At 62.0% G+C, this 27,122-nt stretch overlaps 1 protein-coding gene across 3 annotated transcripts in view; it reads left to right on the forward strand.

Annotated features, from left to right (window-relative positions):
- Macrod1 (mono-ADP ribosylhydrolase 1) overlaps positions 1-27,122 on the forward strand; it is a 136,167-nt gene that overhangs the window by 104,688 nt on the left and 4,357 nt on the right. For all 3 annotated transcript variants that reach the window (XM_026414407.2, XM_026414403.2, XM_026414404.2), the window contains exon 4: positions 18,528-18,557. In XM_026414407.2, coding sequence (XP_026270192.1) covers positions 18,528-18,557 — 30 coding nt within the window. The remainder of the gene's footprint in view (positions 1-18,527; positions 18,558-27,122) is intronic.

A 27,122-nucleotide genomic window follows, 5' to 3' on the forward strand; every position in this document is an offset into this window, starting at 1 on the left:
ACCCACTAAGCCTCCTGGGGAGGGGGTGTGGGTGGGGCTGGTCTCCATCCTCCCTGAGGGTGCAGGGGCCAAGGTGGGGCAGGTTTGGACCCAGTCGTCCCCCACCTCCTCTGCCTTGGCTTTATTTATTCACATCAGAGCTCTGTCTTGGGCCTCCCGGGCCTGGCACACCCCAGCTGGGCTGTATTCTCCCAAAGTCACACACTCCAGAGAGCCTTGAAGCCCTCCGGGGGCCACCGGGAAGCCTGGGGCAGCTCCCTGATGTCGCCGCTTCACAACTTTCTCCTCCTTGGAGAGCTCTGATCAGCTACGGTTCCCTGCAGCTGGGCAACAACGCTCCCCAGCCTTCCACCCATGGGCCTCTCCTCCCCGCGCCGAGGGGCGTGCGCCGGGTCTTGAGAGCTTGGGGGGAGAGGCACCCCGCTGCGCCCCCAGCCCCTAAGTCCCACTGTTCTAGCCGCCAGGTGTACAGCCCCAGTCCCCCACCGGCTCGGGGCTGACAGTCCACAGCGCGCACTGGGAGGGAAGTTGGAGGCTGCCAGTGCCCCCCTTGAAGTCGTTTTAAAAATAAAACCTCGCTCTAACCGTGACTCACGCGGCTGGTGGGGACGGGAGCGCGGCGCCCGGGCCGGCCCGCTGCCCTCCCCGCGCGCCCCTCACCCTCCGATTGCCGGGTGCGGGGCAGGAGCTGGGACCGATCTGCCCAGCCTGGAGCCCCCCGCGGGCAAACTGCCTCTCGGGGGCGCAGCAAGGGCTCGGTCCCCGGCTCCAGTCGAGCCCCCGCCCTTCCCAGCCGCTGCTCTGGGGAGCAGAGCCGCCGGCCGCGAACCCCGCGCCTCCCCGCGGCGGGGCCAGCGCCACCGGCGCTTGGCTGTAGCTCTCGACTCAGGGCCCCCCTCCCCAAATCCCAAAGACTGCGCGTCCCCCACCGCGCCGGGGCAAAGCCCGGCAGCCCGATCCCGCTGCGCCTCGGTGCACCCGCGGCCCCCGCCCCGTCCGCCCGGGCGCCTTGTCCCGACCCGCGGCCCCCGGCCCCCGCCCCGCGCAGCCAGCCTTACCTGCGCAGCGGCCGGGGAGGCGGGTCTCCTCGGGAAACTTTGCGGCGACGGCTGGAGCCTCCGGGGTTATTCCAAGAAGCGGGCGGGAACCGGAGCCGGAGGGCGCCCGGGGAGCTCGGGAGGGGAGCCCCCAGCGCGCGGCGGAGCACGGTGGCGGGCCCGGGGCGGGGGGCGCGCGGCGGCGCATCTGCCCGGCTCGGGCGCCCGGCGGAGCCGCGGGAGGAGTGCGCGGGGTTGCGCCCCCCGGTGGGGTGCGTGTGCCCGGGCGAGTGCGCTCGGCTGGGCGAGGGCAGCAGCGGCGCCCGCACAAGCGGCGGCGGCGGCGTTGGCGAGCAGGGCGCGGGGAACCGGGCTGTGCGGCCGCCTCTCCCCTCGCGGCGGCGGCGGCGGCGGCGGCGGGGCCGTGCGTGCAGGCGCGGAGCGGGGAGGGAGGGAGAAGGGGAGGCGGCGGGCGGGGAGGAGGCGGCGGGGGCGGGGGCGCCGCGCTGCGCACTGGCCGGCGGGACCCGGCGCGGGAGGCTGCGCCGCCGCGCGGGGACTCTGGCCCTGCCGGAGAGAAGCGGCCTCCGCGTCTCCCTCCTCCTACCCTCCGCTAAAATGACGGGGGGGGGGGAGGGCAGGATGGGAAGCAGGCCCCCCTAGGGAGTGGGGGGAGGGAGGCGCCCAAAACCAGCCTCCAGCGCAGGGGGGGCAGGGGAGAGGAGGGGTTCTCTCTCTCTCTCGTTCTCGCGCCGCCTCCTCCCGCACCCCTCCTCTGCACCCACTCATTCATCCATTCATTCATTCATCCATCTGTCCACCCATGCATTCATTCACAAACAGGTACCCACCACCTACTCTGCTGCCAAGGTAACCCCTTCCACCCTGTCTGGTTCCCCTTCCCCATTCAAACCCCTTCACCTGCTGCTCCCCCTTCCTGCGTGTGCTCTGAACCCTTGGGTTCTCTCTGAGAAGTGCCCCACCCAGCTGGCAAAGTGGGCAGCCTGGGTCAGATGCCAGGCCCATTCCTTCCTGCACCAGCTGACTGTGACCTTGGGCAAGTTGATTAACCTCTCCAACCTCAGTGTCCTGATTGTGAAATGGGAGCATTCAGGGCCTGTTTGCAAAGGTTTTTATGAGGGTTGGGGAGACCTTGAATGGGAAGGTGGCTGAGCCTCTGCCTGCCTTTCAGAAAAGTCTACTTCCACTGTGTGGGGTCTGGGTGATGGGAGGAGGTGGTTAGCCTAGAGAGTCTGTCCCCACCCTCTTTGACATTCTCTGGTACACTAAGGAGCTCTCCAGTCCACCCAGCCTCACCTGCCCAGGTAGGACCTTGTCACTGTGTCTCAGAGCTCAGTTGTTCCTACCTATTCACTCCCCTGAGTGAGTCTGTACCTCTGCCCAGAACCCCCCACACCAGGGCCCCAGGCCCCACAATCTGGCTGAGACCCCTTTCTGAACCTGTTCCCACACCTCCCACCCCACTGTCCCAACTCCAGACTGTGCAGATGTTCCAGGGGCCTAGTCACCCCTGCGCTGTACATCCTTCAGGGTCCCCCTGGGAGAAGGTCACCAATAGGGACACCAGCCCCTCTTTCCCCCTCCTCCTGTGCTTTCCTGTCCTTCCCTCTTGACCACAAGCTGTCCCTCTTGCCCCCAACCTGGGAGCAGTCTGGGGCCTGGCCCAGGGCTGCCACCTCTGACCTGCTGTGAGCAGCGCCTTTCCCTTCCTGACTTTCCTCCCCACTCCTCCCTCCCCACTCCCTGCCCCCTAATTCCCTTTCTTCCTTCTCCTGCTTTTCTGCTCAATTCACCAAACAGCTATTTTTTTCTCCCAATTTTTATTTATTGCCCAAACAGCATTATACCAACAATAAAGGAAGGAAAAATCACCCACAATGCCACCGCCCTGTGGCGTCAACAGTCTCTGTGCCTCTGCTCCCTTGCAGGCTGGTCCACGCAGGGACGGCTATAATTTTTCCAGAGCAGTGGTTTCCGTTCTGCCTGCCCAGGCCCCCAGATGGACGAGGGGCCCCGGGGCTCTGTCATTCCTCCATTGCGTCCCTTAGTGTGTGGCTCCAGATTTATGTGCGTGTCTTCCTCCTCTTCTAAACTGAACCTCTCTCCATCCCTGACACGCCCAGCCTGGGGCCAGCGCGGAGCAGGCTCTCCGAGCCTCCAGGTGGAGCGGATGGTTTGGATACAGCTCTGTTTGACGAGTTGCACTTAGATATCAAAATATCATCTTCATAATTGTGGTTTTAATGGCTGTGTGATATTCCACCCGCTGATGTACCACAGCCCGCCCAGCCATGCCTGCGGGCCACACATGGTGCGGGGAAGATTGACGGGAAGTCCACGGTGTGCTGGGTGTTGGTCAGGACACCAGGGACCAAGGCTGAATCCGGACCCGCTGGACCTCACCCTGGCAAAGCTGGAATTCCAGAGTGCCAGGCACCTAGACAGGCACAGTGTAGAGGATCTTGCTGAGACAGGATTACCAGGTGACCCCAGACACAGGGCCAGAGTCAGGTGGGACATCCGGGACAGCTGCTGGGGATTTTGGCTCTTGGTATTAGAGGGTCAGGGCCAAGAGAAGGAAAGGGCCCAGCCGGCGTTGATCAGCTCTTCTTGATGGAGCTGGGGGACGGGAGGCGGAGGGGCGAGGTCAGCTGGGCCAGGTGGGAAGGGCCTTGGCAGCCTGGGGAGGAGCGGGTACCGGAGAAGGAGGGTAGTCCCAGGAGTGGGACAGCCAGCTGAGATGGAGAAGATGGCACTCAGGTGCGTGGGCTCCATGAGTGATGGTCAGTGGAGAAGGCAGGGTTGCCCTGGCCCAGGAGGACACAGCTAGTCCTGCAAGCTGGGCACCTGTGGGGACGCTTTCAGCAATGAGGCCAGTGTAAGTCACCCAACCACAATTTGTGGCTTCAACCTTGAGCTTGCCAAGCCAGAGCTCCCCAACTCCCAGGGTGGCCGTAACCCAGGCAGTATCCAGCATCCCCGTGAGGGGGCCCTCCACTGGCCAGCCAAGGTCACCCTGGTCCTGCCAGCAGTCCCCGTGCCTGCCTCCCCAGCCACCCTCTCACCTCTGGGCTCTGCTGTCCTTCCCTGCTCCCAGCTGCTGCCGGGGGTACTCCCCCAGCCTCCCTGCACCTGTTTCTTACACTAATGTGGCCATCCCAGAACTCCAAGGCCTGGGGTGACAGGCTAGGTCCTAAGACCCAGGTGAGGTCCCAAGGAAAGGGCTCCGTGCACTGTGAAGCGCTGTGGCAACCGACTCGCCCCTCTTAGACCGCTGACCACCGTGGCTGTGCTGTTCTAGGTCTGGCTTGAGCCTGTTCTGGGCCGGGAAAAGCAGGTGACCAGACTCAACGGAGGGACAGGACTTCTGCCTTGGACGGTCAGCAGGGACCCTCACCAGGGACCCTTCCCGGCAGGCTCTGTTCTGGGCATCCAGGCACCCAGGCCCGAGGCCATCCTGGGGCAGAGGTCAGGGTCCACACCAAGACAGACAGCAATGCTCACCCACCGTGGTGCCATCTCCTGGGGCAGGGGGAGGACTCCCAGCCCCACCTAGAGCCAGAGGGCCTCTGAAGAGACTTCCTGTTCCTGTTTTGGGGGTCTCAGTCTTGGATTCACCAGTCCTTGGCTGCGAGGTGAGACCGGGGATGTTTACATGAATCCACCAGCAGGGCCCCGTGGGGGCTGTCTGTGCACCTTGGCGGAAACTTCCAGGTGCTTCTGGGACCCAGCTTCCAACTCCACTGCCCCCCCCCAACCACCCTGCACTAAGCTGCCCCATGGACATGGCAGGGCCAGGGCTCCTCCCTGAGAACACTGGTTCTCCTCTAAGGAGTGGCAGGCTGGGCCCAGAGCAGTTTCAGGGACAGTCAGGGACCCAGGCCTCCAGTCCAGGAGGAAGCTCTCAGACCCTGTGCTCAAAGGTACAGGCACAGAAGAAATAAGGCCAGTGTGAGGAGGTCACCTACCCCCCAAAGAAGGCACTGGGAGCAGGGTGGATCAGACTGGCCGCTGGCCTGGGGAAGCTGCAGGCCAGAGTAGGAGCCCCCCACAAGCTAGGTCATATCTCTGAGCCCCTCCTGCTCCCGACATCAGGTCCCACTGCTCCATGCTTTTCCACCCCTAACCGACTCCTGTTCACCCTTAGACCAAAGCTCAGTCATCCTGTCTTCCAAGAACCTCCCTTTATCCTACCTTTCTGATTGCGTCTCTGTCTTTGTCCATTTTCTTTACTATCACTGAATGCCACAGACTAGATAATTTATAAAGACTAGAAGTTTATTCAGCTTTTGGTTCTGGAGACCCAAGGTTGAGGGACTGCATCCAGTAGGGGCCGTCTTGGAGGAGCCTTCTTCATGGGGCCGGGGGAGATGGACAGGCTGAGACAGAGAGAGAAACTGGGGACTGAACCCAGGGCCTCCCCCATGCTAGGCAAGTGCTCTACCACTGAGCTACATCCCAGTCCTTCTTATTTATTATTTATTTTTTATTTTAAGACAGAGTCTAAGTTACTGAAGTTCTCCCTAAGCTGCCTAGGCTGGCTTTGAACTTGCAATCCTCCTGCCTCAGCCTCCTAAGTCCCTGGGATTCCAGATGTGTGCCACCTGGCTAGGACTGCCCACCATAAGGAAGACAGGCAGGAGGCACTCAGGCCATCATGGGGGTCCCACCCTCATGACCTCATCTGACCCTAATTACCTGCCCAAAACCCCCCTCCAAGCCATCAACATACGACTTTGGGGATGAAATTCCAACATGGATTTGGGAGGACAAACACCCACACCCCACCCTCAGCTTGTCCTCTCTGCTCCCTGCTTCTCAGTGGTGGCTCTTAGTTCATTTGTGACTTCCCATGACTCGTGGGACTCCATTTTTCAGCCACTGGATGCCACAGCACGTGACTTAGGACGGGGGGGCGGGGTCTGTACCCTGGATGTGTGTCTGGTTAGCGCCCGTCTCTTCCACCCGACCTCCAGCACTGGGAAGTCACAGCCAGGATCTGTTTTGGTCCCTCTGTGTCCCCAGCACCTGCCACAGAGCCCTGTGCGTGGGGGGAGCATAGCCCAGCATTACTGAGTGAATGACCGTAACACTGAGGCGAGTCACAGTGACAGAGCTGTCCCAAGGCCAGCCATGACTCCTAAAATTGGGAACCACCCCAGAATGACGGTTCCAGGGTCTCAGAGGGAGGCCAGACCCCTTTACAGCTCCTGGGGAGAGGGCAGGGTGGGGTCTCGGCTTGTGGGGGTAGAGACCCAGACCAACAGGTGCCCTGGGTGGCGGGGGGAGAACTCCAGAGAGGGACAGACTGGCAGGACCTTGCCACCATAAGGAGGTTCCAGGCCTTTCTCATGGGCCCCTCCTTCCCCCTGTGAGCCTCCTCTTCTTCCCACCAGTGATACCACCTCCCCTGTCCCCACGCCTGTCCCCACGCCTTCCAGATGCCCAGCCATCATCCCCAGCAGAGGACTTGCTTCTGTGGAGACCTGGGCTTTCTTGACCGGCCAGGGGCACCCGTTCACACACCCTCCACAGGAGGAAATGTGGATCCTGCCTCGAAGGAAGGTCAGCCACGAGAGGGACAGCATGGGAGCTGGACAGCAAGGGCCAAGGGCCGGGGAGAGGGAGTGCCAGGCGGGCTGTGGGGAGAGGTCAGCCCACGATCCGGAGCTCCCCATGACCGCCAGAGGGAAGGGGAGGGTGAGGCCAGGGGCTGGGGTTCTTCAGGGACCCAGAGCCTCTAGGGTCCTCACCTCCTCCCTCTCCATCCCGTCCCTGTCCCTGTCCAAGATGGCTACGGCCTCAGTCTCCCCACGACCCTGGGGCTCTCTAGGCCATGCCAGGGTCCAAGGGCCCAGCTCAGCCAGCCCGGCCCGGGGGCTGCAGAGAGAGGGCCCTCTCCCCTCACCTGCGGGGGACTCAGGCACCTCCTGGACCTCCCCTGGCCTCCCCGGCCCCCCACCTCTGCAGGGCAGCAGAAACCACCCAAGACCCAGCCCAGGGAGGGGATGGGAGTCAGGACTGGGCTTCTGAGCCCAGGTCCCCTCCCAGAGTTCTGGGGAAGAAAGAGACATCATCTTCTGGAACCCTCCCCCAGTCTCCACCTGCCCCTGGGGGGCTCCAGGGTGATGAGCAAGGAGGTGCTAAGCCCGGGTCCCCCTCTCCAGATCCGGGGGTGCTGGGCCTGCTCCGCGGCCAGGTTGGGCGGGCTCACCCCCAGCCCCTCACCTGCAGGCCCAGGTGCCCAGGGCGCCGCTGAGGCCGGCGGGGAGGGAGGAGCCTGGGAGGGGGAGGGGAGGGGAGCCAGCGCCAGCCGTGGGGGCGGGGCGGGATGTGGTTGCCCGGCAACCACCACGCGGCAGCTCCGAGGAGGGATTCTTAAAGAGCCGAGCAGGAAGGTTGGGCCGCTGAGGGCCGAGGCTGGGCCTCGCATACCAATGGCGGCCAGCCTCCTCCTCCCTTTCCTTCCCGCGTGTGGAGCCCAAGCTGGGAGGGCAGGAGGGCAGAGAGGAGGGGATACCCGAGCCAGGGGGTCCCTGCGGTAGGCAGAGCAGGGGCCCCGCTGGGCTGCCCTCTTGTCCCCACAGGACAAGACCCTGGAGGGGTCAGATGGCTGTCCCGAGTCCTCCAGGGCAGGGGGGACTCCCACTGAGGACCCTCAGCATCTTGCTTCGGGTTCCTCTCCTCCTAGGGCCTCAGTTCCCAGCTGTTCGAGGTGGGGGGGGGGGTTCAGTCGAGGGGGCCTTGCTGGGGTCCAGGGAGGATCCTCCTGGTCCACCTCCCACCCGAGCCGTGGGCAGTGTTCTGTGTACATAGCCACCACCTCCTGCAATTCACTGCCCCTCTCACTTCTGAAGAGAGTCTAAAATGCAAGCCCAGCCCGCTGCTCCGGGCTCCAGCACCTTCCATGATTCCCCATGGCCGTGGGGAAGGTTCCAGGAGGGGCCGTGGGCCTGACCCTACCTTCAACCCAGCGCACTGTCCCCTCTGCTGTGTCCCCTCTCCCGTAGCCCACCCACACACACACCAGGCACGTTGTCATCCACCGCTCCAGACATGGTGGCTGGATAAGTGGTCCTAAGAGTAGCCCTTGGGTGCCAGGCCCATGCTGGCCTTCGGAATCCAGGAGGAAGTGAGGCAGAAGAGGCCCTCCTGCCAGAGGCCACCAGGCCAATAAACAGCAAGCAAAGAGTAAAAGGTCTTCATAGAACCATGCTGTGGACTCCAAAGGAAGTGATGCAGAAATAGGCAGATTCTTCAGCTGGGTGGTCCAGGGAGCTCCTTAGAGGAGGTGACGTCTTCACTGGGACCTGAAAGATAAGCAGCAGCCAGTTTGGAAAGAGCTAAAAGAAGAGTGTGTGGGACAGAGGAAACAGTATGTACAAAGGCCCTGGGGCATGAGGAAGCCAGGGCCATTTGAAGAAAAAGAAAGGAGGCCAGAAAGTTGTGGGGGAGGGGAGAGCAGACCTTGGAATGCAGCCGGGTATTCACGGAGGGGAATATGGATTTTGTTCTAAGTATAATAGGAAGCTATTTGAGAGTTTTGATCAGGGAAGTGACATGATCTAATTTATATTTTAAAACGATCATCTGAACCACCACTTTGGAGAGCAATTTGGCAATAACTAGTAAAGATGTGCATAGACCACAACCCTGCAACCTGCTCCCAGAGAAACGCCGCCGGCACATGTGCACACAGACGTGCACAGATGACACCGCCGTTGCCCGCGGGAGGCAAAGCTGGGCACACCTGTCCGTGGGCCGGGAGAGAAAGGACGGCCGGGTGTGGGGCTGCCTCACCCTGGGACGTTCCATCGTGGGTGAGCGGCGAGGGCCTGTACCTTTCAGGGACACACCAACCTAGGTAACCTGTTGTCGCAGGGCACAGGGCACATGTCGTGGCCCTCTGAAGAAAGCACTCGCCTAAATCAGGGGTGGGGCCTCTGCCTTGCCGCTTGCCTTCAGGCTGGCCGGCCGTTTCCTTGCTCTAAGTGAATGCCTGAGCCGGGGTGACTGACAAAGAATAAAGGTTTCTTGGGTCACGGTTCTGGTTCTGAAGCCCAGGACGGCGGCATGGGCGTCTGGTCAGGGCCTTCTTCCTGCAGCACAGCCTGGCGCAGGACACCACGTGAGCACCAGGCCAGCTCAGGTCCCACTTTGCAGAAGGCCACCAATGCCATGGGGAGGGCACACTCATGACCTCATCGAGCCTCCCTCAGCTCCCAAAGGGTCACCTCCGCACACCCCCCACCCGTGAAATGTGGGGTTCAGCTTCCAGCACATGAACTGGGGGGACCCGCAGACCGCCGTAGCGCGCGCATCTGTACGTACACGCGCTTTTCTATGTAAGAAACAAGTGGAAAAGGGTCCCAGGAGTTGGGGGGCGCTGAGGGGCTGCCAGGTGGGAGGGGACGCTGCAGGGGGCAGCAGAACCCAGGCTGCCTCCTTGGGGAAGTCGGACCCACCCTGCTGCAGCTGGGCAGAGGAGGCCGCCCGCCCAAAGCTGGGCAGGGGTGGGGTCCACAGCCACCAGCAGGTCCTCCCCAGCCCCCTGGTTCCCTACCTGCACTCTCCCCAGCGGCCTGCCAGGCCCCGGCCCCTCTTCCTGCAGAGATGGCAGCAGGCTGGCTGGGGCCCAAGCCCTCTGGGTAATTGGGTTTCAGGGATGCTCATGGATATGCTAATGGCGGGATGCTGAGCGCCTGCCCTGGCTCCTGGGGGAGGGGAGGCCCAGCAGCAGCGGGGGTCCCACAGCACCTGGCCCACCGAGCTCTGGACTCTTGGGAGGCCAGTGCCTGACCCCAGCCCAGCTCCCCAGCTTTGGCAGCCGGGTGACCGTGAGCAAGCCACTGGTGGGAGGGATGCTGAACCTCTGAACCTCTCCTCATCTACCAAGTGGCCAAAATAATAGGACCCCCTCCTCGGGCTCCCGGTCCACCCCACACCCCTGGCCCCATGCCAGGCACAGGGGACAGGGGACGTGCTGGGTCAGAGCCCCAGTAGCCAGTTTGGTGGAAGTTAGGAGTTCCTAGGGGACGAAGTGTGACAGGCCGGCGGGCGCTGCCTGCTGAGCGACAGGGTGACTCACTTTCCTCCCGCTGTTTGTTTATGTGTATTATCCAATTTGGGGCAATGAATCTGAGTTTCTTGCGTAACCAAACGCCAGTGTGTGGAAGGTGCCCAGAGCCGGGCGGGGAGCCGTGTCCAGGGGATCTCTGGGTCTCCGGGGGCTTGGGGTCCCGCGGGGCGTCCCAGCCAGGAGATGGGTCTCCAGGGGCCCCTCAGGGACAGAGCCCAAGGAACCCAGGCAGGAAGGGGACAGAGAGTCCCTGTCTCAGGGGACCACAGCCAAGTCACCTCCTTGGAGCTAAATGACTGGCTGGGCAGCTTCTGCAGGGACAGCTGTGTGGCGGGGGCCCTCGGGGTGGCCAGAGCTGAGGGAGGGTGGTGGGGGGGCAGGGGAAGGGAAGGGTCTGGAATGAGGTCACTGGAAGGAGAGCAGAGTCCAGGAAGGGCTGCCCTCAGAGGAGAGGCCGAGCTCTGGGGGCCACCAGCCAGGGCCGATGAAGTCCAGCTCCGACTCAGACCCACAGAGTCCACATCCCACGGGCGGCCCTGCACGCCCGTGGCTCCCCAAAGGCTGGTGACCACACCCACGCCCCCAGCCTCCTCCTGCCTGGGCCTCGGGCTCCCTGGCCACCGCCACAGCCAGGCCCAGTGACTTCAGTGTGCCCCCCCAAAGTTCACGTGCTGGAAACTCATCCCCTGGGGGTAGTACTCCAAGGCAGGCCGTTGGGAGGAGATGAAGGTTCCTCGCGGTACCCAGGCCTTGGCCCTGGACCTCCCAGCCTCCAGAACTGAGAGCCAGTGGACCTCTATTCTTCATGAATTCCCTAGACTCAGGCATCTGGTTGTGTTTTGTTTTTTGGACCAGGGATTGAACCCAGGGGCTCTTAACCCCTGAGTCACATCCCCGGCTCTTTTTATTTTTTATTTAGAGACAGGGTCTCAGTAAGTTGCTGAGGCTGGCTTTGAACTGGTGATCCTCCAGCCTCAGCCTCCTGAGCTGCTAGGACCACAGGCGGGTGTCACCGCGCCTGGCTCGGGTACTTTGTTACAGCAACAGAAAACTCACTGAGACAGGCCCTCCCCGCTGTGACGGTTTCACGGCAATTTTAATTTTATCATCTGGGGCTCAGAAAGGCCTCAGTTAAACCACCTCCCCATTCCCAGAAGAGGACACCGAGGTCCTGGGAGGTGGAGCCACTGGGCCAAGGCTGTGGGTGGTGCCCTGGCTGCTCCGGAGGCCATGGTCATTTCATCTCTATGGACCTCAGTTCTGCCCCTGGGAATGAGGTGGGGGTGTGTCGAGCAGATCCTCGGGGCTCCATGAGGAAGCTCACTGGGGACACACGGAGTACCCTGAGACCTCCACTCCCTGTCCCCTCCCAAGCCAGGAGAGTGTCCAGCAAGCCCCCCGCTTCCCACCTGAGCACACTCACCGTTAGGGACAGTGACCTCAGCCTGGGGGATGCGGCTTGTCAAACACGGCAGCTGCTCTCACGGCTGGGAGGCCTCCGAAGTCTCTGGTTTTACCTTCAGAATTCAGCACGGACTGCTCCTCCTCTGAAGCCAGGAACCACGGGGTTCGGGGACCACAGTCCCACCTGGGCTGCGGGAGGCAGGGGATGGAGAGCCGCCTCCCTGGCTGTCAGGAGGACCGAGGGGACTCCCACGGGAGCCAGGCTCAGGGCGGGTCGGGGGCAGTGGGGCCCCCCAGCACCTTCCCTCTCTCACCAAGGCTCCCTGGCATGGGCCACTCCTGTCCCCGCAGCCCTCCTCTCCCCTCACTCTGCCTCAGGACCTCTGCACGGCCATGCCTGCCTGGCGCATGCTCCTGGGGCTGGCTCCTGTCCCCCCTCTGGACTGGCCCCACGCCCCCTCCTCTCCTCTCCTTCACAGCCTCCGCCTTAGTGACACTGGCTTCAGCTGTACTGATTTGGCTGTCTTTGTCCCCCTCCTGGACCAGGAGGCCCTTGCTGTCTGTGTCCCAGTGGGCACACAGGGGCAGGGTGCACATTGTCGAATGGTAGGAGCTGAGCTCCGAGCTCCCAGGGGCACGGGAGGAAGCGGCCAGGCCAGGGGCCGGGGACCGAGGGCAGCAGCCCCAGGGCCCGTCTAGCTGTCCCGGCAGCCAGGGAGGCGTGTGGAGCCACCGGCAGGGCCAGGAGGAAGGAGCCTCCAGGGACACGCAGAGGGCCGGCCTGCTGCAAGGTCACCGCTGGGCGCCCAGCCGCTCCCAGCCCGGGAACCTGCTCAGCGCTTTCCTCGGGTCACTGCACCACGGCCTCCCCTCGGGCACCCCCACTCCCCCCACCACCTGGAGGACTTAGTCCCTGTCAGGAAGGCCAGGCAGACGGGGAGGGGACAGAGGTACCCACAGGCCCGGGCAGGCTGGCGGCCACTGTCCTGAGAGAAAACAGGAAACCCCTTCCCACTGAGGGTCTCAGGGACTTTTGTGGTTGTTTTAAATATCAACCGATTGATTGATTTATTGATTGATTGATTGATTGATTGACTGTGGGGCTGGGGGGGAACCCAGGGCCCCGCACACCCCAGACCCAGGACGGTTTTAACTGGGCAGCCAGGGTGAAGCCGGAGTGGCCGGGATTTTCCTGGGGAGCAGGTTGCCCTCTGTGGCTGAGCACCTGGGTGTCCCCCAGACAGGGTGGGCATCAGGTGAACGCACGGGCCCAGGCCCAGCGGGTGCCTCCGTGGCCCTTCCTCCCTTAAAGAGCTGTTAAAGGGGCTGGGGACATAGCTCAGCTGGTAGAGTGCCTGCCTCGAATGCACAAGGCCCTGGGTTCCCTCCCCAGCACCAAAAAAATGAAAATAAAAAAGAGCTGTTAATCAACGACACTTTAAACCAGGCACGGTGGCACACGCCTGTCATCTCAGTGACTCGGGAGGCTGAGGCAGGAGGATCGAGAGTTCAAAGCCAGCCTCAGCAATGTGAGGCCCTAAGCAACTCAGGGAGCCCCTGTCATTAAATAAAATACCAAATAGGGCTGGGGATGTGGCTCAGTGGCCGAGTGCCCTTGAGTTCAATTCCTGCTATCCCTACCCAAAAAAAAACAAACAAAAAAAAACCCTGATAATTTGTGCCTTTGTTGGTATAAAACAAATATATTTATCTTGTGTTTTAAAATATTTTCTTTGACCTAGAAACTTATTTTTTTTTTCTCTGTTAAAAGCAAGGCTCCTCGGGCCCCTGTCCTTGCCTCCCGAGTCCAGGCCTCAGGGTCTCAGACCTCTCTCTGTCCCTTCCCCTCCCTCCTGCCAGGCTTGAGGCTGCGAGGCCCAGGGGCTATGCTGCCCGTGTCTGAGCCCAGCCCTGCACACAGCTGGCACTCAATTAAAGTGCTTCGTGTAGAGAGTGAAGTAGGGGCCTGTGTCGCCTTTGTTCCCGGGCCTCCTCTGACCTTTAGTGACAGTGGCCAAGCACTTGGGTCTAGCTGTCTCCCCCACACTGGGCAGTGGCCACCTGCCAGGTCCTAACTAGGCCGGGAGCTGGGGCACAAACTGGGAAGACTTCCCCCTGCCCACCCCCGGGACAGCCACCAGAGCCGGGGACAGCCACCAGGGCCGGGGGCAGCCACCAGGGCCGGGGGCAGTGGGGGCCTGGGCCTGGGGAGGTGTGGCGCGGGCAGAGGGGCAGGGGGGCTGGCGGAGGGCACTGCAGGAGCAGCAGGTGGTGGCGGGAGGGGCCGAGAGGATGTGTGGCAGCAATGACTGGCCTCCAAGGAACGTCCACGTCACAGGGGCAGCACTGGGCGCGGGGCCAGCTGATGGAGCCCAGGGAGGTGTGGCAGGGTCGCATCCAACGCAGGGGACCACCTCGACCCTGTGGGGATGGTGGGGCACCTCCAGAGCCTCAAGGTGGGGTGCCAGGTGGGGACCTGCACCCCACCCGACCTGAGCAAGCCCTGAGCCTCCCCAGGGCCCCGAGTCAGCCTCACCAGGCTCACTGCACCCCTCCCGGAGGCCAAAGACCCCCGGCTGAAAGGAAGAGGGGGCCGCGGAGCCACCTGCTGAGGAGGGGCCACCTGTCCACAGCACCAGAGTGGTCGCCATTCCGCACGTGGACTCATCAGAGGTGTAACTGGCATGAAGAGGGTGACCGGTTAGACCTTTCAGCCTAATCTCAAGTGTGCACTAGTGACCGTAGCCATGGCCAGGGGTTCCTTAGCTCTGTTGAGCGGTGGTAGTGGTCATTTCTGTCTGGTCCTTAATCAGGATTTTAGATGTTTTTGTTTTTAGTTGTTTATTTATTTACATTCGGTGCTGAGAATCGAACCCAGTACTCACACATGCCAGGCAAGTGCTCTACCACCGAGCCCCAGCCGCAGCCCCCAGGATTCTGGATCTATCCCCCTGGGTGCCCTGTGTTGGGGACAGCTTGCATTTGCTGTCCAGTATTGGTAACTCCCGAGATCTCAGAGAATTGCATTTTCAAGTTATCAGCCAGAAAAAATACCAATAACGGTTAGAAATTTGAACATGTTGTTTGTGATGATCGAGACGCAGTGCTTCTCTTCAGAAATTTATGCTCCTGGACAAAATGGAGGACTGAGGGCTTATTCCTTTTCAGTCTTTAATGAAAATACATATGAAACAGGTTGCCCCAGGGTCGCCTTAAGGCTCAAAATGGGTGTTTCTCTTTCTCGGCACCTGGTCGTTATTAGCCAATTACCTGGAATTTTTTTTTTTGTACCAAAGATTGAACCCAGGGGTGCTTGACCACGGAGCCTCACCCCCAGCCCTATTTTGCATGTCATTTAGAGACAGGATCTCACTGCATTGCTCAGCACCTCCGCCATTGCTGAGTCTGTCTTTGAACTTGTGATCCTCCTGCCTCAGCCTCCAGAGCTGCAGGGATTACAGGCGTGTGCCACCACATGGGCTCATATTTGAAGACAGGGTCTCACTATGTTGCCTAGATTGGCCTTGGAACACCTAGGTTCAAGTGATCCTCCTGCCTCAGCCTCCCAAGTAGCTGGGAACACAGGTGCATGCCCAACGCTCAGTCTTTCTTTATTTGGAGAGTAGGCTGTTCATCTTGCTAAATAATTTTCAAAGGACTCTGCTTCTAGAATATGCCAGTTGTTACATACTCTTACAGATCAGAACTGGAGCGTTCTGGGCAGAGCCAACCGCTAGTGCTGCAGGAGCTAAAAACTAATGTGGCCCTGTCACAGGGACACATGCCTGTAATCCCAGCCTCGTGGGAGGGAGGCTGAGGCAGGAAGATGGCAAGTTCAGCAACTTGGCAAGACTGTCTCAAAATAAAAAATAAAAAGGGCTAGAAAATGTGACTCAGTGGTTAAGTGTCACCGGGTTTGATCCCCAGTACCAAACAGAACAAAAACCCCACAAATTAATTTTTGTTTATTCTTATTACTGAATATGAATTTCTGATCAAAACACTGATTTGAACACCATAAACCAAATATCTATTTCTGCAAGTTGACTCTTCAGTTTTGGATCTTAAAATTCAAGTGACTGCTGGGTGTGACCGTGCACACCTGTAAGGGAGGAGGATCACAAGTTCGAGGCCAGCCTCTGCAACAGAGTGAGAGGCTATCTCAAGATAAAAATCAAAAGGGGGTTAGGGGCAAAACTCAGTGGTAGAGCCCTTGCCCAGCACGCGTGAGGCCGTGGTTTGATCCACACACACACACAGACCCGTTGGCTGGGGTCAGGTCTGAGCCCTGGAGTGGACTGGCTGGTCACATGTCCCCTGCCTCCTTTCAGATGGGAAGTGTGCAGGGTTAAGAAAATGGGCCGTGACAGGCAGCCCTCCTGGGCGGAGCCCACCTCCTCCCCTTCCCTGACACCCCGGAGCCTCAGTTTCCCCTTTTGAAAAAAGGGTGGATTAAAGCCTCCAAACTGAGGAAGGCTTGGGGGGCAGAGGGGGCCCAGGGGCAGGTGAGGCGGGAAGGGCAGCCAGAGGCCCGCGTCTGGGAGCTGCCCTGCTTCAGGGTGGCAGCCACACGCAGGGACCACCTCCTGAGTCTGTGGGCACTGTGCCCTTCTCAGTTGTCCTCCTGAAGCCTCCAGGCCTTTTCCCTTGGACAGCCTGGCCCCCTGGGGGACTGGGGACAGCCTTCTGGGGCTCCTGTGGCTGGTCATTAAGGTCCCTGGGGAGAGGAGCATGGACCCTCAGGGAATCAGGCAAGGACACCAGAACCCTCACCCAGGGGCCATCTGAGGTTGGCAGAAGGGACACAACAGGGACACCCCAGGATGCCCATGGCCACGGGGACCCCAGTGCTGGGCCTCCCTACCCTTCCCACCCGTGGCCAATAAGGCCACCTGGCCTGGCCTCGCCCGCCTGGTGGAGGCCTCCCCTGGAGAGGCCCTCTCCCTGCTCCGCCCCTGGCTGGCGGCCTCAGCAGGTCACCTGCTGGCTGCCATAGGCCGAGCCCACCCAGGCGGGGCTGGGGTGCCTGGCCATCCCCTGACAGGGGCCTGCAGAACAGCAGGTCGGCACCCCCCTCCTGTCCCTCCAGGGCTGGCTGCCAACCCCTCTGGCTCTGTGAGCAGGAGCCAGCTCGTTTGCAGCCGGTGTTAATTAAGAGCGAGAGGTGATGGGGGAGGTGAGCGAGGCCACGGAGGGCAGCTTCTGCCAGCCGCCGGCACAGCCCCCAGGGCCGGGGGAGCCCAGAGCAGGACCTGGGCCCCCAACCGCACTGTCCTCCCCGCGCTGGCTCCTGGGCAGAGCTGCCCAGCGGCCCCGCCCCCATCCCTGCGGTCAGATCTGCTGGGGCAGGAGCAGGGTCAAGGCTGCATGTGGCAGGGCCCACCGCTTGTTGGACAGGACTTGGCAGAGGCAGGCCCTAGGCCTGGCGGGGGTGGAGACAGTCCGCCCTGGCAGTCCCCCTTGGGGTCTGCCTGCTTAGAGTCAGTCAGACCCAGCGCCGACCCCGCTGCTGCCACTGGGACCGATCCGGGCCTTGGTCTTCTTCTCTGTAAATTGGGAACAGCAGCCCCTGCCTGTGGCCGAGCCGTGATGGGAAATGGGGTCACCTGTGCCAGGCACTCAGTCTGCACCTGGAAAGACGCTCTCCCCGGCGGGCCGAGATGTGCATTCCTGGGGCACAGGCCACGCCAGCGCCCCGGGAGCCAGCCCCCCACGGCCTGCCCACAGCCCCCGGGGGCCACCATGCCGCGCCCCCGTGGCCACTTTGGCCTGACTGGCCCCTGCCTTCCCGCGGCCCGCTCCTGTTGTGGGAGCGCGGGGCCGTCCTCGCCTCTCCATCTTAATTAGCTGCTCGTATTAATCTCGCAGTAACGTGGCGTCTTGCAGCCCTGGGTTTCAGGCTGTGGAATTAATTATTCCCCAAGCGAAAAGCTGTCAGGTCTGGGAGACCAGCCACTCGGAGCCACCGACACCACTTAGCAGCGTCCACCGCTTCCGCACGCGGCCCGGGGCCAGAGCTGGGGGAGCCTCACACACGGTGCCCCCAGGCCTGGCGGTGAGGTGGGGACGGACCAGGCCCCACCCGGAGCCAGGCCTCCTGAGCCCGGGGCTGAGGCCCGGCTGGCCTCCCCACCTGGGGCCTGCTCACTGGACCTGCTCCCTGGCACCATGTCCCCTGCTTAGCACAGAGGCACTCTATGGGGCCAGGAGGGGGAGGCCAGGCCGGGCTGGGGGCGCTGACCAGCCCAGCCCTGCCACTCCGGAGGAGGGGCTGCCAGCCTCCTGGTGGAGGCAGGAGGAGACAGCCAGCCCAGCAGAGGTGGGTGGACCGGGCTGCTCTGGAAGGTGGAGGCCTTCAGACCTGCTCTGCCTGGTGGTCTGCTCTCGTCCAGGCAGGGGGCTCCGCGTCCCTCGACATTCACCCCAACCCCAGGAGGGGGCTGTCCTGCCTGATCCCACGTGGCGAGGCGGACATGGGTGCTCCTCCCTCCCTGGGCCTAGCCGGTCCTGGTGGCTCCCAGGCAGCACCCACCACACATGCAGTGGCACAGCTGCTCCTGGTGGCTTCCAGTCTGTGTCCCTTGGTGGCCCCTCTGGGCAGGAGCAGGGCTTCCCTGTCCTCCCCACCCTGCGTCAGGCCAGCCTCCGAAGGGCCTCAGGAGACACTGGGGGTGAACGGACGGTGCCTGGCAAGACCCTGGGCACTTGTCACTTGCACCCATGTGCGGCTGCTCAGGGTGAGCCAGGGCCTGTGTCCCCATCACTGTCACCCTACTAACCTCAGGTCCACTAGGAGCCTCCATGGGGGAAGACTCCTGGCCCCTCTCCTGTCCACCATCATCGGTCCCTCCTCGGGCTGGGAGGCCCTGTGCCTAGAGCCTGAGGGCACAGGCTTCTGATGGGCCACCCCCTCCCTGTCCCCACAGCCCCCTGTCCCCAAGCCGCTCTATACTGACCTTCTCTCTCTCTCTCTCTCTCTCTTGCAGCCAACAGCTCCCTGCTTGGAGGTGGAGGTGGTGAGTGGACCTTCCTCTCTCGGCTGGGGACGGGTGGCCTGGTGACGTCTCCTTGCCGCTGCTTCTCGGCCAGGCCGGTTGCTGTCACCGAGGCAAGCTGGAGGCCCGGTTCCGCCACAGCTGGGCACGCTGGACAGCCCAGTCTCCCAGCCCAGGCCCCTGCTCTGTGATGAGGCCTGACCAGGGCCAGTGCTGCACCCCTCTGCCATGTGGCCTCAGGAAGCCCTGTGCCCACTGGCCCAGGTCCCCACCTCTGAGGGTGACGTGACCATCTCTGCCCTGTGCTGGTGACCCAGGTGGCCCTGCAGCCAGGACAAGGTCTCATGAAGTCAGGGGCACTCCGCCCACAGCTGAGGCCCTCGGGCACTGGTCACTCGCTGTTACTGATGTCCATCAGGGAGCAGGGACTGTGGCCAGCAGGAGGTCAGAGGTCAGGGGGCCTGGTGGCCAGGGATGTGGGCCAAGGCCAGTGGGTGCACGGGGTAAGGGGGCCTCCGCGGCCTCCGTGGCTTCCTCCCATCAGCTGCCCACCAGGCCCCACAGCCCCTCAGCGGCGTGGGCCCTGCTGGCCCTGCGGCCGCTGTCTGAGCGGGCAGCAGGATGATTGGTGAGCCGGGGGCCAGGGGTTAATGCGACGCCGGATAAATCCCGGGGGCTGTGTTTACGGCAGTGGTGGCGGGGCCCAGGCCAGGTTTTAAAAGGGGGAAAATAAAAGGGGCAGCGGAGGTCAGGAATAAATAAGAACAGCTTGAGAGCTGGGGGGCCAGCCAGGAGGGGGGGCTGCTGTGGCTGGAGACTGTCCCCTCCCTCCCCGCTTCTCCTCTAGCTGTCCCTGTGGAGGTCACAGCTACCGGGAGGGGATGTGGCGCACACTCAGAGGCCCCTCTCAGCCTGTTTTGGGAGGACTTGGGGGCTGTGGCTGATTGGCGCCTGCCGAGCTGCACCCACGGCACCCTCTCCTGTGTCCCCTCAGTCACCGCCTGGTGACCAAGTTCCCACTGTGTGCAGGCCCCAAGCTGGGTGCCAGGACAGTCACTGCTGGACCTCAGTGGGCCGTCCCTGCCCTCTGAGCTCACAGGGCAGAGACAGAGCCCCCCACCACCCAGGGCGGTCTCGGGGAGGCACGGGCCCGTGGGAGCTGGGCAGGGACACCTGTCCCAGCTGGGGCACCAGAAAGGCTTCTGTAGGAGGTGCCACTGGCTCTGAGCGAGAGGCGGGTAGGAAGGCACCCAGGGAAGAGAGGACGGAGGGGTGTCCCAGGCAGAGGGAAGCGCAGACCGGGAAGGAGGACGCGGAGCAGGGTCCTTGGAGCCTGGCCCGGAGACAGGGAGGCCAGGGCTGGCGCAGGAGCCTCAGAGGCCAGCAAGGAGCTGGGTTCAGCCACTCCACGTGGGAAGGTGGGGTCAGAACACGGGGGGGCGTCTCAGTTTGAACTCGGCTCCTCTTCCTCTCCGAACCTCGATCAGAGCCAAGGCCTAGGTCCTTGTGCCGCAAGGTCCCCATCACCTTCCAGACTGTCCCCCCAAGTCCCTCCCTCCCACTGGGCTCCAGCCACACCCACTGGCCTTCTGCCCCAAGGCTCTTCCTGCAGAGGTCCAAGTGGCCAATGCCCGCCTTCCCGGTGTGGCCCACCTGACCCCCGGCTGACTTTGCAGCTTCCCCGCTGCCCCGCCCCTCGCCCTGCTCTGGTGTGGCTCTCCCGGAGCATGTAGCTCCTTCCAGCACGCCAGGGTTCAGAGGCTCCTTGTCACCCGTCCCCAGAAGGAAAGACTGAATCACCAGAGCTGGGTCTGGCCCTGTAGTAGGTGCCTAGAGCGTGCGTATCGAATGGCGGATGAACCGCAGGGACAGCGGGGACAGCGCGAGAACCTGTGGGTTTAGGAAGAGCAAGGGGTGGTGACCTCACGCTGGGAAGTCGTGGGCCACCTGCGCTGGCAGCCTGGGGCATCACGGGAGCCGCTCTGGCTCCCCCTTCGGCCCTGGGGGTGAGAGGAGGCTGGCGCCGACCCCCTGCCTGAGGGATGGGGCGCCCCAGGAAGTGGGACCTGAGTCCAGCCTTTTAGCGCTGCAGAGATTTATGGAGCCGCCAAGTGCTCTGCTCGCTGGGGCTGTCACTCTGCTAATGTGATGGGAACAAGGGAACAAGGTGGGGTGGTGGGGAGGGGACTGTGCTGGGGACAAGGCCTGGGTGGGTGGGGGCCTGCCCAGCCGCAGGCTAAAATGGAGCCAGGCACAGGTCCCTGTGACATCCCCTGCCCCCGGATCTGCCTCATGGCTGCTGCCACCCCTGTCCCCAGCCTCAACCCTTGGCCGCCGCGTCCCCACCTAACTGCCTGAAGACTCTGGAATTCCCGTGGGCATGAAGCTCCTCCTGAGGGGTGTCCCCTCCCCAAGGTCAGGGTTCCAGGAGATGGAGCCCCTAGAGCTGCCCTGCTCTGCGCCTGCCCTCCAGGGCCACCTGCCTGCAAAGGGAGGGACAGCTGGCCATCCGTGGCTGCCTCGCTGAGCAGGTGCCCAGCGGCTGGGGCTCCTAAGGGGGCCCAGGCCCTGCGCTGAGGGCTTGGGTGCAGTGGCCCACGTCTGAGCTAAGGAGGGGCTGCAGCCCTCCCTGACTCGGTGACAGCCCCCAGGGCTGCAGGGGCTAGGTGCCGGGGCCCACCCGGTGAGTCTGGGGGAAGCCCCCCACTCCGCATCCCTGCCTGGGGGGGGGGAGGCCATGGGACTCTGCCCTCCGAGAGAGCAGGTGTGACAGGAGGTTTCCCAGCAGCCGGGGCATTAGACTTGGGTTCTGAGGGGCGGATAGGAGCTCGGCAAGGGTGGCAGGATGGCCAGCTGCAGGAGGGGCACCTGCGGCAGGGGCAGCCCGGCCTCCCCCAGAGCTGCTGGCCCCAGGCCCACCCCTCTCCCACCTCCCTCCTGGAAAGGCTTTTATTGGCTCCATCAAAGACTTTGAAACTCTCCTGTTGAACTGTGAGAGGGAGGCGGGTCCTGGATCGGGGTGGGATCGACAGGCCTGACGCGCGCCTCTCCTGTTTATTAGGACTGAAATGTTTACTTGGCGATAAGGAGCCGCTTTCTCGGGGAGATTTGTGCGCTCTTTTTCAATTACCCCTCGTCTTTCTCTGCCACTTTTGCACTAAAGGGATAATAAATGTATCGGAGCGTTTCAATTATTCATCTAAATCATGACTGCGCCTGCCACGGCCAAGCTTTAGTGACAGATTAATTCAGGGCCGCCTTCCTCTGCCTGCCTGTCGCCATCTCTGCTTGGGCCTGGCCAGCTCCCCAAAGGCCAACTCCAGGGGGTGGGGCAGGGTCAGGCAGGAGGGCAAGGCAGGCTGGGGGGAACCAGTACCCCACACCCACACTCCCTGCCTGGGACTCCCAGAGGGTAGCACCCGCCCACCTTCAGGAGCCAGCCTGCCACGCCCCTGCCTAATGGCTGTGCTCATCCGGGCTCCTAGGCCCTCATCACACATCCCTGTGTGTCCTGTGAACCTGGCCCCAGGGTCCTCACGCCTGGGAGAAGCCTGGTGGCTGGGCCTCCCTCATAGCCTTCAGCTGGCACTGGGCCTTTGCACATGCTGCTGCCTGAGAACCCCTCTGCTGTCCATCTTGTCCAGCTGTCACCTGCTCTGTGTTGGGATAGCCTGTCTGGCCAAGCCTCAGCTCTACTTAATGGGGCCTGCTGGCATTGTCCTTGACACTGGGGTATGGTCACCTGTGCCTGTTGTTCTAGGGCCTTGATGTTGAGATGTTTGTCTGTGTGGTTGTTCAGGAGCTACCTGACTCCTGCCGTGGGGCCACCTCTGGGCATGCACAGGGCAGGCAGTGCTCAGCACAGATTTGCCTCTGGCCAGGCTGTGCCCAGGTGCCCTGCCCACTCCCCCTCCACCCAGCCCTCCCCCTCCTCTGCCCTCCTCATACCCACAACCTGGGGACGGCTGCACGGTTTCCCTCTGCCCTCTCTGGCTCCCTCTCCCTCTCTCTCTGTCACACTGAGCTATACCCCAGGCCTTTAGTCCTTTTTTTTTTTTTTTTTTTTAGTTATAGATGCACATAATACCTTTATTTATTTTTACGTGGTGCTGAGGATTGAACCCAGGGCCTCATGCATGCTAGGCGAGCACTCTACCATTGAGCCACAACCCCAGTCCCCAAATTTTTTATTTTGGGACAGGGTCTCACTAAGTTGCTGAGGCTGGTCTCAAACTTCTGGTCCTCCTGCCTCAGCCTCCTGAGCCACTGGGATGCAGGCGTGTGCCCCGGTGGCTTCACTCAGTCTGTACTGCTCTTCTCTGTCCGTCTCAGGTGTTCTCTGCTGCCTTTCCTCTGCCTTGGTTGCTCCCATTTGTCTCTCAAACTGTTTCTCCTCCTCTCTTGCTCCTCCTCTTTCTCCCTATCATATCCCCCCGCCCCGCCATTCTCTGTTCATGGACAGGATTAGTGAGGTGTCTAAGCATTCAGACCCCAAGCAAGGGCTGCCTGTCACACAGCCCGCCGCCCCTGCTGGCACTATCTTGCCAGCCCTGCTGCTGAGCTGCGATCGCTTCCTGTGGCCTCCAGGAAGAGGTTCAGCTTGGGCCGCGCTGATGAGTTGCAGCCTGGCTCAGTGAGATAGATAATGCGGCCTGTGTGGCCCTGTGGGCCACCTTAGTGCTCTCAAGACCAGGCTGTGCACAGCACCCTCCCTGGCCGTGCTGGGCTCGGAAGAAGCAGGTGGCCCAGGGCTCCACCAGCCAGTCCAGCCCCTGGCCGGGTTGGTGGGAGTGCAGGCTGCAGCTGTCTGGGAAGGGTAGGGGTGGCTGTGTTCAGCACAGAGGGGAAGGCCCAGAGGCCCTCCCAACTCCCCCTCCCCCCCACAAGGGCCCACTGTGCCGGCTGTGGCTCCTGCTTGTCATCGCAGGAGAGGCTGAGGCAGGAGGATTGCGAGTTCAAAGCCAGCCTCAGCAACTCAGTAAGGCCCTAAGCCACTTAGCAAGACCTTGCCTCAAAATTAAATAAATAAATAAATAAATAAAGGGCTGGGGACCTGGCTCAGTGTAAGCACCCCTGGGTTCAATGCCTTGTACCAAAAAAAAAAAAAAAAAAAAAGGCCACTGCATTAGAGTTTTTACCAGAATTCTCACCTGCAGACCCGGCCCTCCCCTTCGGGCCCCTGGTCCAAGGGCCTCCCCCTCTCCTCCCTGTGTCCCTCAGTCCCAGTTTCAGGCCTCTACTGAAAGCCTCTCTCCACCCCCTTTCTGCCCCTTGCTTCCTCCTGTGCCTGCCCCTGTCCCAGTACTGGTGACGTCACAACTGGACGTCCCCTCCCTGGAACTGGGCCTGCACAGGGTGGCCACAGGCACAGGGGAGGCCTGGCATGCTTTGTTGAGCAGGGGGCTGACGTGCCCTTCCCCAGGGACAGCCTGCAGCCTCCTGCACCTGCCTGACTGCAGCCCAAGCTGACGACGGTGCTAAGGGTGACTGCGCGTCCTACGCGCTCACTGCACAGACCACAGGCCCCGGCCGGGCCTCTCTGCACACTCTTGTGCCCTCAGCCCAGAGCCGAGGGGCACACGCTATTGGCACCTCCGTGTGGCAGATGAGGAAGCTGAGGCACCGGGTCCCTGGAGCTGTGCTCCCTCCCCCACCTGGGTAAGGGATGGGGACCGTTCCCCTAATAGGGACTCTGGCCCTTGCTCCACGGCCACAGTGTAGGCCAGGCAGGCCCATGGGGCTCGTGCCCTGCCCCCAGCAGGCGAGATGCCACCCAGCCCCTGCATGCAGCTGCCACGGGGACTTTTAATAACGGGAGTGATTTTTGCATGATGAATGAAGCACGGCCGTTGTGTACATAATGAAGCCCTAATGTTTTCAAATCCCCATTTAAGGAGCTGATCTCACCCCGTAATGAATTTCAGATCACATCGTGGAACTGTCGTCCATCCATCTTCTCCCTGGGGCGCCCACCCTGGTGGCACCTCGAGGGCGGGGCCTGTCGAAGTGGGCCCTGCTCCCACCCTGGACTGAGCCCCTGCCAGCACAGAGCTGGGGCCGGTACAGGTTTGTTGACTGACTGAGCGACCAGAGGATGGTCTGACAAGCGCATCCTCTCAGTCCCTGCTTCCGAGGAAGTGAACAGAGGCCACAACTGGAGAGTCTGGGTGGCCGAACAGAAGAGAGGACAAGGCCTTCGGTGGTCATTTATCCAGGCTTCATGGCCTGCCCACTGCGGGGAAGCTGAGAATCAGCAGCCCAGACATCTGCCCCAGATCCTCGGGTACCCTCCTGGGGAGGCCATTTCCCATCTGCCCTGCAGGGCCTGGCCCCTTCCAGCCTGGTGTTCCCTGTTTCCTTCTTCCAAGAGGGAGGCTCAGACCTGCTGCGGGAGCTGTGGGTGGGCCACAGTGTGTGCTGCCCCAGGTCCCCAGGCGGCCCCCAGCCCCAGACCTCCATGCCTTCCTGGGCTGGGAGGTGCCCCTCCCCGGGCCCTGCCCAGGCTGCTACCTCGGCAGCCCCTCCTGCCAGGCCCAGGCTGCAGAGGCCCAGCCAGGAGCCTTGCGCAGGGCTTTCCCAGGGACCTCTCCACCCGCAGTGCAGCCTGCTCCTGAGTCTCGGAGGCCCTGAGGGCTTGGAGGGCCAGCAGATGCTTGCCTAAGGCCTGCGACTGAGGCTCGGTCTCACCCTCTGTAGAAAGAGTGACAATGTGACCAAGTACCAGGCACTGTAGGCCTCTCCTCCTGGGTGCCCCGCCAGGGAGGAGGGCCTTGCTATGGAGACTAGGAACTGAGGCGTGGCCAGTGGGAAGGTGGAAGAGCAGAGAGGGACTAGAGCTGGGAGGCTCCCGCCCATGAGTCCCTCGGGGCTGGGGCTCTCTGTCACTGGAAGCAGGGCCCCCACTGGGCCCCAGTGAGCTCATTGCAGAGTCTGGGAGACTTGGGCCCTGGGGAGGCAGGCCATGATCTGCTGACCTTGAGGACCTGTCCTCTCTGCTGTCTTTCCTGTTCTGTGGGCCCACAAGAGCCCAGGAAAGGCCTTAGGACCCCTGCTTTGCTTTGTGACTCTGAGAAGGTGGCTTTGCCCCTCTGAGCCTTTGTCTCTACTTCTGTAAAATGGAGGTTACTCTTCGCTTTTGCTCTGCCTCTTACTGTGAGACCCTGGGCAAGTTGCTACACCCCTCTGGCCTTCAGTCTTTGTCCCTCAGCCACCTCCCAGAATGTCACTGCTTCCCGTGACTCTCAAAGCCCAGGTTCTTGCCTAAAGTCATTGGCAATCTTGTGGCAGGATTTCTGGGAAGAAGACTCCTGAAGGGGTACCCGGGGCCAGATCCACAGGGTGGTGAAGGCGGAATGGCCGGTGGAGGCTGGCCAGGGTGTCCTGCCCGTTGGCAGGGTATGGCTGCCCCCCTCATTCCCCAGGCCACAGGCTCCTGTGTTCCTGTAAATAATTAATTAGCCCCTACTTGCTTGTTTGTTTAGCATGAGGAATGCTCCCCCACTGAGACGCATTTATTGCTGAATAAATTTAAATATCTAATCTTCCCTTCATGAATATTACAGCACCCTAAATAGCCGCCAACTCATCCTCAGCGCCTTGGCGTGACCCCTCTGGAGCCTGCCTGCCCCGCCCTGCCCCTCCCCCACCATGGCAGGGAAGGATGGGGAGCCAAGTGGGGGCCCTGGAGGCCGAGAGCCCGCAGGATGGAGGTGGTGGGCAACCATGCAGGGGAAGTCGGGCAGTGGAGAAAGGTGAGGGTCCCCAAAGAAGTCCCTTGATTGGGCGGGGGCTGCAGATGAGGGCAGGTCACCCCGAAGGTCTAGAATGAAGTGGGGCAACCCCAGGCCAGCCAGCCAGGGCAGGGGGCCCAGTGGTAAGAGGGACAGACATCTAGTGGTCCTAGAGGAAGTAGGATACCAAATTACAGCGACCCAACCTCTGGCTGTGACAATGCCAGGTCTCTCTCTGGCCCTCAGTGTCTTCTACCAAAATCAGAAAAAATGGCAGCGCCTTCCAAGGAGCTGGAGGCTCAAACCAGCCAGCGCCTGGCCTGGGCTGCCGGGGGCTGGACGGAGCCAGCTGAAGCCAGGGCAGGGCCTATGTGCCCAGCTACTCCGGAGGCTGAGGCAGGAGAATCACAAGCTGGAGGCCAGCCTGGGCAACTTAGGGAGAGGTTGTCTCAAAATAAATAAAATAGGGGATGGGGCGTGGCTTAGTGGTAAGGCTCTTGCCGAGTGTGTGGAAGGCCCGGGGTTCTCTGGTGGGGGCAGAGGGGTGGAGGCAGCAGGAGGGGCCAACAGGAGGGGCAGAGTAGGCCTCAGGGGCATCTGCTGGTGCCACAACTGGAGGAACGCTAGACCTGGTGGACAGATACTTGAAGAAAGTCCTCGCCCCCCAAGTGGGCTCAACAATCTCCCCAGGAAAGGTTGAGCTGAAAGTTTTGAGGGGTTTTTGGTGGCAGGGGTCTTGAGAGCAGAAGGGTTGGTTGGCCAGTGAATCAGGGACACCTCACCTCCCACCAGACAGCCCCAGGGGCCAGGGCTTTCCCAGCTGCTCAGGGGCTGGCCTGGCGGGAAGGAAGGACAC

This window comes from Urocitellus parryii, chromosome 4 (genome assembly GCF_045843805.1).
Source record: "Urocitellus parryii isolate mUroPar1 chromosome 4, mUroPar1.hap1, whole genome shotgun sequence".
Taxonomy (NCBI): Eukaryota; Metazoa; Chordata; class Mammalia; order Rodentia; family Sciuridae; genus Urocitellus; species Urocitellus parryii.